The 11,844-nt window shown below is 34.5% G+C and overlaps 1 protein-coding gene across 1 annotated transcript; it reads right to left on the bottom strand.

Moving 5' to 3' along the window:
• Positions 1-246: 246 nt before the first annotated feature.
• On the bottom strand, positions 247-3,982 carry LOC130940498 (UDP-glycosyltransferase 87A1-like). The gene is made up of 2 exons (XM_057868638.1): positions 3,211-3,982; positions 247-1,281 (listed from the first exon to the last, which is right to left on the bottom strand). Exons 1-2 carry the CDS (start codon positions 3,716-3,718, stop codon positions 389-391), a joined length of 1,401 nt encoding a protein of 466 aa, XP_057724621.1. The 5' UTR covers positions 3,719-3,982; the 3' UTR covers positions 247-388.
• Positions 3,983-11,844: the final 7,862 nt, after the last annotated feature.

The following is an 11,844-nucleotide window of genomic DNA, read 5'->3' on the forward strand; positions in this document are numbered from 1 at the left end:
CAAACGTATCAATTAATTTATTCTTAAAAATATTAATAATAATTCCAATCAATTTTAGCACTAAACAAACATTTTTTTTAGTGCTGGGGTACAATACTCCCAAACATCATATTCAAGAGAACAAAATTTTTTAACATATATATTTCTAACCTTAAAACAACTGCCAACAAAATAATATTGAACCTTTAGAGACTAATTAAAAACATTTTTTTTGGTTTAGATGCTACTGCGTAATGAATGGGGGGGGGGGGGGGGGATTCATCTTTGTAAAAAGTGACATTTAGATAAATAATTATAGGTATTTTGGAGGAAAAGTTCAATCACAATAATACCTAAAAAATGTTCAAAGCAATTGTAGGCTAATTTTCATCATATATGCATTGGCACACTATAACATGTGCCTCATAAAAGCATTAATATTAGTCTCTGAAGACCCACCATCCATAATTGCTTTTTGGCATATATGTTGAAGAGCTCTAGCCCTTTTCCTCATTTCTCTTCCTTCATCACTATCCAAATCCATAAATTTCCGAATAAGGCCAGCAATTTCATCTCTTGTTATCAAAGCTTCACTTTTAGCATCTTTTTTCACCCTCCACCCAACCTTCCAGTCCTCCACAATGTATTTACAATTCAATGGTTGGTCCATAAATAATGGAAATGAAAGAAAAGGTACACCACAAAACATACCTTCTCTAGTGGAATTCCACCCACAATGGGACCAAAACCCACCAATAGCATGGTGTGACAACACCCTTATTTGGTCACACCATGGCAACAATAGCCCCTTGGCACCACACATCTCCTTCAATTTTGAGTCCTCGTCGCGCTGCACCCACAAGAAACTAACGCCACTTTCCTTCAGGCCAAATGCAATCTCATCAATTTGGTCCCTTGAAGTCGAAAGAAAGCTCCCTTGTGAGACGTAAAGCACCGAGTTTGCCGGTTGGTTGTCTAGCCAATTTATGTAGCCAAGGTCACCCCCAAGGTTGTTGGTGCCTGTAGAGTTAATATTGCTACCATGATCACGGAAATTAGGTAGGACAGGGCCAACAGTGTAGATGGGTATTGTGAACTCTTTCCTCAATGCATCGATTGCTAATGACTCAAGCTCATATATTGAAGGGAATAATAGATACTGTGATTTTTCCATCCATGATACACTGTTCAATGCCAATTGCAAAAGTTTACGGGTACGCCAGCTTGAATCATGGAGTGGAAAATCCGCTAGGCGAATTGAGGTGTTGCCAGGCATGTAATCCACTCGTTTGTCACCATTTTCTGTAATAGTGCAAATCATTCAAATAATTTAGAAAATATTGTAATTAATCTTTGACCATTTTCTAGATATTCAGGCAAGAATAAACATAGTACACTATTAAGATACGATAGTACTGCCCTTTATGCAACAAACAAAATATCCGATATTTTGATGATGATAAAAATATTTGTTATTAGCCAAGTTAGGTTAATTTAATGGTTAGCTTACTAGTTTGTTTAATTAAGGATTCAAAGTTTAAATCTTATCTTATGCATGTAGCAATTCATTGATATGTCGGGTTAAGAAATACCGTGAAAAATCAAAATATCGATTATTTTGATTAATAATAAAAATATTTTTAAAATATTTTAAAATACGATAAAAATAATAAACATTATTATTTTTTAAGTGATAAAAGACATTTTTATTTAACAAATTATTTATGTATTTAATCTAAAATTTTATAAAAATATTTAAATAACTATTTAAAATACATTCAAAAAGTTGAACAAAAATTCAATCGCTAAAATTTATTTTGTAAAGTATTATTGTCCATTAACAAAAACAAATAACAAGAAAAAATTTAATTAACATATAATCACTAAATTTTAACGATAAAAATATTTTATTTTATTTTTAATTATTATCGTAAAAAATAACATCAAAATCAAATATTTAAAATATTTTTTAAAAATATATATTTAATATTTAATATATTTATTATATTTTTAAAGATTTTGTTATCATTAATAAAAATAAAAAACAGTTCTATCGACGTTTAAAAGACTCCGCAGCTATTTTGGTATCACTCAATATTTAATTTTCGTATTTCTTTATGTAAAATTGTAGGCATTTTTCTAATTACATATTATTTTATGTTCCGGCCCAGTCCAACTGGCATAATGCCTTGGCCCGAGCGGCCGACTCGGCGGGCATGTGACGCCCAAACCGGGAGAAGGACCCAGACACCACCCCTTCTCCAGCAAAGCGCATGACAGCTGTAAAAGAAAATTTTTAAGAAGGCAGGTCTGCTCTTGTGGGTCCTGTCCTAGATATAGGATATATAAGGGGAAGGACCTACCCAAGAGGTACGCCACGATTTTCTTACTTTTACTGTCATCTGTACAGATTCTGAGTTAGACGTTGGAGTTCTTTTTGTAGGTGGCTCCCCCCTTCTTCAACGCCACAACTCGGGAGATCGCGAGACTCCAACCACTCCTCGCTCATCGACACCAACTCGGGCGATCCATCAGCGACCCAGATCCATGCCCCCTCCAATCATCATACACTCACGGAACTTTCGACCCGTTCAACACCCGATTAATCGAACATCTTATCATCCTAAGATTTGGTTTGGTAAAATTTTTATTTTAGTTTATAAAAATTAGTTTTTTAAAAATTGTAATATTTATACTTAATAAATTAAATTAAAAATAACTTTCAATAAGTACAAGTAATAATAAGTATATCTGATAAATAATTTTTAAAATTTAAAAATTTTATAATAAATTTTCGTATAAAAGTTAAATTTAAATATTAATTAATATATAAAATAATATTAAATTTTTTAATTTTAATAAATATAAATTAATTTAAAATTTTTTTAAAAATATTTTAAAAAATATTCATAATTTTTAAAAGTTGTAAGCTTAAACACAAATTTTTAAATTTACCAAACACAACATAAAATGCTTGTGCTTTTAAACATGTAACTCTTCAAAAAAAACTTTACTGAGCCAAACTTAAAAATAATTATAATTCATACCTATTGCGGGAATTTTTATTATGCTACCATTTTACATCATAGATACATTAAAATTAAATTTAATAATTAATTAAAAATTAGCCACTTTGTTGTCTTAAGATCTTTATAATCGTGGTCCTTGAATAATTGTAATGCAATTACAATTACAGTAATAGTAATAGAAGGTTTGTGGAAAATAACTGACCCGACACATTGACTGGGTAGTCACCATGCTGCTCCAGAAGATGGTAGTGTTTGAGGACCGCGAAAAACGACGCCGACATGGGCCAAAACGACGCCACAGGAAGGTTCCTCTTATTGGCAACCCGAACCACCCAGAACAGGTAACCGTCGGAGACGATGAGATTCGGGGGCGGTTGGAGGCCGTTAAGGAGGTCCTCGAAGGGTTGTTCCATTTTGGTCATAACGGATTCAAGGAAACCGACGAAGTCATTGGCTCTTCCCTCTTCAGAGGGAATAACATTGGGAATTGTGGCGAATCGGAAGTTATTGCGGGGTAGGTTCGGATCCGAGCCCATGAGTCCGAGCCACTCCTCGGTGAGGAGGAAGGTTATGTTGATGTTTGGGTTCTTGGAGAGGAGGAGCTTGGCTAGGTTCATCATTGGGTTGACGTGGCCTCGACCTGGGTACGGAATAGCTAACACGTGGCAGGCGTTGGTTGGTGGAAACGGAGGTGAAGATGGATGATTCATGGAGGTGGAGGTAGAGGATTAACCGATCAAAGGTGTTGTAGCAAGAAGTGGTTGATAAAGGCTGCTAGAAATGGAGTGAGTACTTACTACTTTGTAATAAGTGTATGTTGGAACTTGGAACTCTCCTTATAAGCAAAAGGCTTAGGGTGTTTGGCTTTCAGCACCATAAAATTTTTCTTTAGTAAAAGGTCCTGAGTTTAGAATATAGAATTAGTAAAATATTTTATTGGTTTTAGTAAAAGGGTGTTTGCCTTTCAGCACCATAAAATTTGCCTCATCAAGTCGTGAATCTACATTATTTAAATTTCTTCTTAGGAAATGTCTTGTTGCTATCATTCTAAAATCCGTGGCTGCTGCTACAAATAGTTCATCATTGCATATGGGCGCGTCATCAAAGCACAATATAAGCCAATTATTATGGCCCATTTTCATGAAAGCTTTTGGGCTGTGGTCAAGATCCGCTTAGTCAAAAATTGAAATTTTTTGCTTGCCGTCAATCCGCGTTCATAATTACAGTGAAAAATGTTACATATTTGTTAAGAAGGGATAAAATAGAAATATAGCGGAGCAATTAGAGTTCTAATGGCTCACGATTCTAGGCTTCTGTCAAATCAAAGCTGGACTTCTCTTCCTTGCAACCTTCAACCAATTAATTCTTTCCACTTAGGGAAAAAAAAACCAATAAATTAACCCTTAATTATCACCAACTTAATGTGGTGACAAAATAGGAAAGTTGCAAGAATCAAATCTTTCATTAAACTGGTCAAAGTGATTGATTCGATAGTTTAATGAGTTAAATTATAATTGAATTAGTTGAATTAAATATATAATAAAATTATTAAAAATTTAATATGAAATTTTAAATATTTAAATTTAATAATTTTTAAATTAATAAAATTTAAAATTTTATAATTTTACATAATAATTTACTTATATTTTATTATTAAAAACTTACAAAATAATTGTTTTTAATTAACTTCTAAGTTTTAATCAAATAATCTACAATAATCTTTAGAATAAACACTTAGAATTTAAAATTAGAATTAAAAATTAAAAAGTCAGAAAATCCAAAAATAAAAAAATTAAGCAAAGATCCAAACTCAACAATTACACCACCAACAATTCCAACTTAATAATTTAATATACAACAAACATAAAAAATAGCAATTCAAGAATCTGATGAGTTCAATAATTCAGAATCAGTAAAATTAACAAAATAAATAAATATAAATTGAAGCAAAGATAAAATTTAACAGTGTGTATTTATAATCATAAACATTATTCGGTTATTCCAAGTTCCTGAATCATACAAAAATAGAAACTCAAAATTAAACTTATAAGTATTTTCGACAATTATATCAACCAAAATATATTCTATTCAACAACTAAAATCCAGAATTTAAAATAGTAAAATACAGCAATTCAGAATCATTATAATTAATAGAATAAAAAATAAAATAAATTATTGAATATTGAAGAACTCACGACGGCAGAGAGAGGACAAAGAGTCCACGACGATAGAAGGGTCCACGATGACAAGGGTTACGTTCGCACAATCGCACTTTGTACTTTCACAGTGAGCTCGACAGATAGAGAGAGATGGCTTGAAGACAGATGCTCGACGACGAGGATAGAGATGACGACAAGGACAGATGCGGTGACACCAACAGCAGCTCCGAACCAACCTTTTGGCGACGTGAGGAGAAGAGTAGACCTTCGAATGGTGAGGATGGCAATCGCTGGTTGTTACCGGCGACGCCAATAGTGGTAGGAGATGATGGTGGGGGCATGGCTTTGCTATTTGCTCTGATAGGGTTACGCAAATTAGGGTTGGATTTTAGTAAGAGAGAAGAGAGAGGGAGGCGTTAGGTGTTCTGCTTCCAGTCTTCTGCCTGTTTGGCATTTGGGTTTTCATTTTTTTTCTTTTGGGATCAAAACGACACTATTTTGATGTTGAATAGTGAATCGGACCTTCAAAAAATTGGGCCATTTCAGTCAGTTTACAGATTAATTGTCGGTTTGGCCAATTTTTCACTGATATTTTGCAAGGAGGTTTTGGAGATCAACTAGATCGGTCAAAAGATAGATTCATCGTTAATTTGGTCAAACCGACTAGTTTGGTCCGATTTTTAGAACTTTGCAAAATAGACTATCGGTAAAAGCAAACAATGAAATTATATCTAAAAGAGTAAGTACATAAATTGATTAGTCACCCAAGAAAATACATAATTGATTTTTAAAAAATTATAAATCAAACATTTTATTTTCTAATAATCTTTTATATACTAAACATTCACAACAATTATATTACTCATTTAAGATAGATTAGTCTTTTATCATTTTTATTTAAATTTTTAATATGTATAAAACAACTAAATTTCTAATAAATTTTATTATACATACAAATTGATCCCAAAAAAATATTACTATATAACAAATTAGTCTTTTTCAGAATGACAAAAGAACTAATTTATTCAAAAAAATAATTATGGTAGACTTATAGATAATAAATATTTGTTATAAACCAAAATGTTTGATTTAATATTTTTAAAGGATCAATTTGGGACTAAATTCTCAAATTGATGATCCCTAAGATTCACGCATTATGCCGATTTGGTTTCTAAAATTTTAATTGCACTGTTATCATCTCCGAAATTGATCTTTGTGCTTCATAATAGTCTTTCGATTCCTTTTCTAACAGTGACTCATCAAACGGAATAATGAGCTAGTACTCTGATACTATACTGGACATGAGTGAAATGATATCATTTGCTTTTGCCAGCTCCAATGAAAGTAGAAATGACTTTGTTTTGATATATGATGACATTTAAATCGGTTTGCACAAAGCTGGGAGTCAAAAACAAATTATGTCGCTTCATTTGTGTTTAGCGTGGCACGGGAGTGTTACTATCACTCTATTTGCTAAGTCACTACTAAAAATAAATCAAGAAACCACTAGAATTTCAAGAACCAAATAGAGTAAGACATTTATCTCAAGGACCACTATAAAATATAGGATGATGGAGTGACTTATTGATATATTTTTTTATTTTTATTATTGACTGTTAGAATATATGATAAATATATTCTGATAGATTGTGTATATCATCTTTGTTAAGTGTATATTTAGTTTTTCTATTTATAACTCAATTAGTTTCTCTATTTATATCCTAATTATACTCTTGTATTTGGGGTATATAAACGGATTATTCAAATGAAATAGATGAGGGATTAATCTCTTTCATCGTATCAGAGCCCTAGGAAAAGATCCTTACCTTTTTCTGTCTTTCGCAGCACAGCTCTGCTCCTCTCTTCTTCTTGCTTACAACAGAGGAGGAGAAAGAACTTTGGTCAACTCTTGATGCTATAGTTCTACAGTGAATTTATGCCACTATATCTCATGATCTTTTACATACAATTCTTGAACCTGACACCACGGCAATGGAGGCTTGGAATAGACTGCGTGACATATTCCAGGATAACAAACACTCACGTGCCATCACCCTTGAGTATGACTTTACTCATCATAGACATGACAGATTTTCCAAATGTCTCTACTTATTGTCAATATCTCAAATCTTTGTCGGACCAACTCAAGAATGTTGGCTCTCTTGTCGACAATAATAGACTTGTTCTTCAACTGGTCTTTGGCCTCGCCGATCCCTACAAAGGTGTGGCCACTCTTATTCGCCCAAGTGATCCTTTATCCCAATTCTATCGAGCCCGTTCGATGCTCAATCTTAAAGAGGCTAGCCTTGGTAAGAAGGTGGCACATAGCTCCTCATCAGCCATGTATGCTCATATTCCAATGGCTATTATGATATTCCTTATCATGCCTCTTCCAACCACAATATAATGGTGGAAAGAGGAACCAAAACCACAGTAATAATGGAGAAAAAAATCGCAGTAACAATGGTGGTCGTGGAGGCGAAAAGGGGGAACCAGCGGAGAGGGTAGTACCAGAAGTGGTCCGATTGGTAGCGGCAACAGCCGCAGTATTGTGCAGCAGCCAGCAGGTCAGCACCTTCCAACCAATGCTCCATGGTCTGGCGGGCAATTGTGGCCCTGGATGGCACTTTGGGCTATACCTCCTTGTCCATATCCTTCTCATTCATGAGCCAGACCCACTCACGGACAGCAACATCGACCACAACATGGTATACTTGGGACTAGACCCCAGTAGGCCTACATAGCAACTCCAACTCCAACCAACATTGAAGCCACAATCCATACATTTGGTATTACTCCTCCGGATGCAAATTGGTACATGGACACAGGTTCCACTTTTCACATGACATCCGCACAAGGTAACCTCGCGTCTTATTTCAATCTGAGCAATAAACATGGTATCATTGTTGGTAATAGTCAATCGATTCCAATTTATGGCTACGATCACACTAAATTGTCTTTCTCGTGTCCACCTTTACAATTACATAATGTCCTTCATGCCCCTCATCTTGTTAAAAATTTGGTGTCTGTAAAAAAATTTACAACTGACAACTTTATTTCTGTTGAATTTGATCCCTTTAGATTTTCTATGAATGATCTTCAAACGGGGAGGCCAGTAATGCGGTGTGAACATCGGGGCGAGCTTTATCACATCACAAATCCAGTCCCTTCTCAATCTACTTTTGCTGCTTTAGCACCATCTTTTTGGCATGATCGTTTGGTCACCCGGGAGCACCTATTTTGAACTCCCTTAGGAAGAATAAATTTATTAGATGTCATCAAATTAAAGACACTCGTATTTGTCATTCTTGTCCTCTTGCAAAATATATTAAGTTGCCATTTTATGTTTCAAATTCTAGCACTATTATGCCATTTGATATTATACATAATGACCTTTGGATGTCACCTGTTTTGAGTTTATCGGGTCATAGATATGATCTCCTATTTGTGGATGATTATTCAAATTTTTTGTGGACATTTCCTTTATCGCAAAAATCACAAACTCTTTCCACATTTTTGAATTTCAAGACCTTTATTCAAACCTAATTTGAACGGACATAAAGAATATACACTTATAATGGCACAGAATTTGATAATGGCCCCTTTTGGGACTTTTGTAAAGCAAATGGTCTTTTGTTTCATCTTTTATGTCCTCATACATCCCCTTAAAATGAAAAATTCGAAAGACAAATCCGTACGATTAACAATATTGTTCGTACCTTATTGGCCCATGCTTCCCTTCTTCCTTCCTTTTGGCATCATGCTTTGCAAATGACAACTTACCTTCTCAATATTCTTCCTCATAAGCTATTACACTATCAATCTCCTCTTCACATTCTTTATCAACAGGATCCGTCTTATTCCCATCTTCGAGTGTTTGTGTGTTTATGTTATCCTCTTATTTCCTCTACAATCATAAAGAAACTTAAATCTCGGTTAACTCATTGTGTTTTTTTTTTTGGTATCCTTCACATCATCGTGGGTATAAATGCCTTGATTTGTCATCTAAAAAAATCATCATTAGCCATCACTCACGTCCTATTTGATGAGACGCAATTTCCTTTTGCAAAGGTACATACTCCTCAAAATCACACTTATCGATTTTTGGACGATGGGCCATCTCCCTATGTGGTCCATCATTTCACTACTCCAACAAACTCACCAGTCACACCCCTTCCTACCTCTTCTGAGCCTATCTTACCTAACCCAGCTTCTACTTTCACTGATACGTGCTTCAAATATTCGTAATATGAAGAGTTCAAGTGTTATTTAGAATATATTAGTTTACATTTTTAGAATATTTTAATTTAATTTGATATATTTTAATTTTATTTATTTAATTACTAGATTGGGATTTATGTTTATGGGCTTTAGGATTTTCTTTGTTTTAACCTAATAAGAGGTTATAAATACTGCCTTATTTATTGTAGTCGTAGTACAAAATGATTTAGAGGTTTGAAAACCTTTTTTGGTTTCGTGATGAAACTATGGTGTGGACAATTGAGGTTGAGGAGTCCATCTCTTGTAGCATCGGAAAATTGAGTAGAAGGTTGAGGAGTTCTTTCGATTGAATTCCTAAACTATGGCATTGACAAGTTAGGTTGAGGAGTCCCTTTCTTGTTGTGTCAAGAAATTGGGTAGAAGGTAGGTGATTCTCTTTGTACTCAATTTCAATGTATCTTTTTTGTTTCTATTTCAATTTCAATGTATCTATTTTTTATGATAAATTGTAATTGAAATAAAAACAAAAAGGATAGGTTGAAATTGAATACAAAGAGAATCACTCTACCTTCTATCCAATTTCTTGACGCAACAAGAAAGGGACTCCTCAACCTAACTTGTCAACACCATAGTTTGGGAGTTGAATCAAAGAGACTCCTCAACCTTCTACTCAATTTTCCGATGCAACAAGAGAGAGATTTTTCAACCTCAATTGTCCACACAATGGTTTCATCACGAAACCAAAAAAGGTTTTCAAACTTCTAAATCATTTTGTACTACAACTACAATAAATAAGGAGGTATTTATAACAATCCCAATCTAATAATTAAATAAACAAAATTAAAATATATCAAATTAAATTAAAATATTCTAAAAAAGTAAGCTAATATCTTCTAAATAACACTTAAACTCTTTATATCATGGACATTTGAAGCACGTATCATCCACTCTCTCACCTATCTCTCTTTCTCGCCCAACTCCAATCTCTCAATCTAGTCTACCCACAGGTCTTGTTACTAGGAGTCAACATGGGATTTATAAGCCAAAGAAGTCTTTCAACCTTCTTGTATCAGTGTCTAAATCCCCTCTACCCCGTAACCCCGTGTCTGCTCTTCGTGACCTGAATTGAAAATTGGCTATGGAGGATGAATATAATGCTCTTTTTGACAATAAGACGTGGGAGTTAGTGCCTCGTCCTCCAAATGTTAATGTCATTTGGTCTATGTGGATTTTTGCTCATAAAGAAAAATCTGATGGTTCTTTTGAGAAGCATAAAGCTCACCTTGTAGGTGATGGTAAAACTCAACAGGTGGGCGTAGATTATGGTGAGACGTTTAGTCCGATTGTCAAACCGGCGACTATTCGAACAGTTTTTAATTTGGCTCTTTCTAAGGCTTGGCCAATTCATCAACTTAACGTCAAAAACGCTTTCTTACATGGCAAACTCAAGGAGATTATTTACATGTATCAACCTTTGGGGTACTGGGATCTTGATAGATTTGAACATGTGTGTTTGTTAAAGAAATCTCTTTTATGGGCTGAAACAAGCTCCGAGGGCTTGGTATAAGAGATTTGCTGACTATGTCCATGCTCTTGGGTTTTCTCACAGTACTTTAGATCATTCTTTATTCATTTATCGTCGTGGTACTTCTCTGGCTTATCTTTTATTGTATGTCGATGATATTATTTTGACTATTTCGTCAGATGAGCTCCGTCAATCTATCATATCTCTTTTTGGGCATTGCAGTCACTCATCATACAAGTAATTTTTTTTATCTCAAAAGAAATATGCTACTAAAATCATTGATCGAGCCGACATGTCATCATGTAAGCCATCTCCTACTCCGGTTGATACAAAACCAAAGCTCGGTGCTACTACGAGCAAACCTTTTAAGGATCCATCTCTTTATAGGAGTCTTGTAGCGGAACTTCAGTACCTTACATTCACGAGACTCGATATTACTTATGCGGTGCAACAAGTATGCTTATTCATGCATGACCCACGAGCGGAACACATGCACGCTTTTAAGCTCATTTTGCGTTACATTCAGGGTACTATGGATGTTGGTCTTCATCTTTATCCATCTTTCACATCCACTCTTATTTCATATACTGATGTTGCTTGGGGATAGGTGCCCTAATACACAGCGTTTAATATCGGATTATTGTGTCTTCTGGGTGATAACTTGATCTCTTAGTCTACTAAACGTCAAGCTACTTTATCCCATTCTAATGCAGAGGCCGAATATCGAGGGGTTGCCAACGTGATTTTTTAGTCATGTTGGTTGCAAAACTTGCTGTTAAAACTTCATTGTCCTATTCAGAAGGCTACACTGGTGTGTATTGCGACAATGTTAGTGCCATATATCTTGCTGGTAATCTTGTTCAGCATTAATGCACTAAGCATATTGAGATGGATATACATTTTGTATGGGAAAAGGTGGCTCGTGGCCAGG

This window comes from Arachis stenosperma, chromosome 7 (genome assembly GCF_014773155.1).
Source record: "Arachis stenosperma cultivar V10309 chromosome 7, arast.V10309.gnm1.PFL2, whole genome shotgun sequence".
Lineage (NCBI taxonomy): Eukaryota > Viridiplantae > Streptophyta > Magnoliopsida > Fabales > Fabaceae > Arachis > Arachis stenosperma.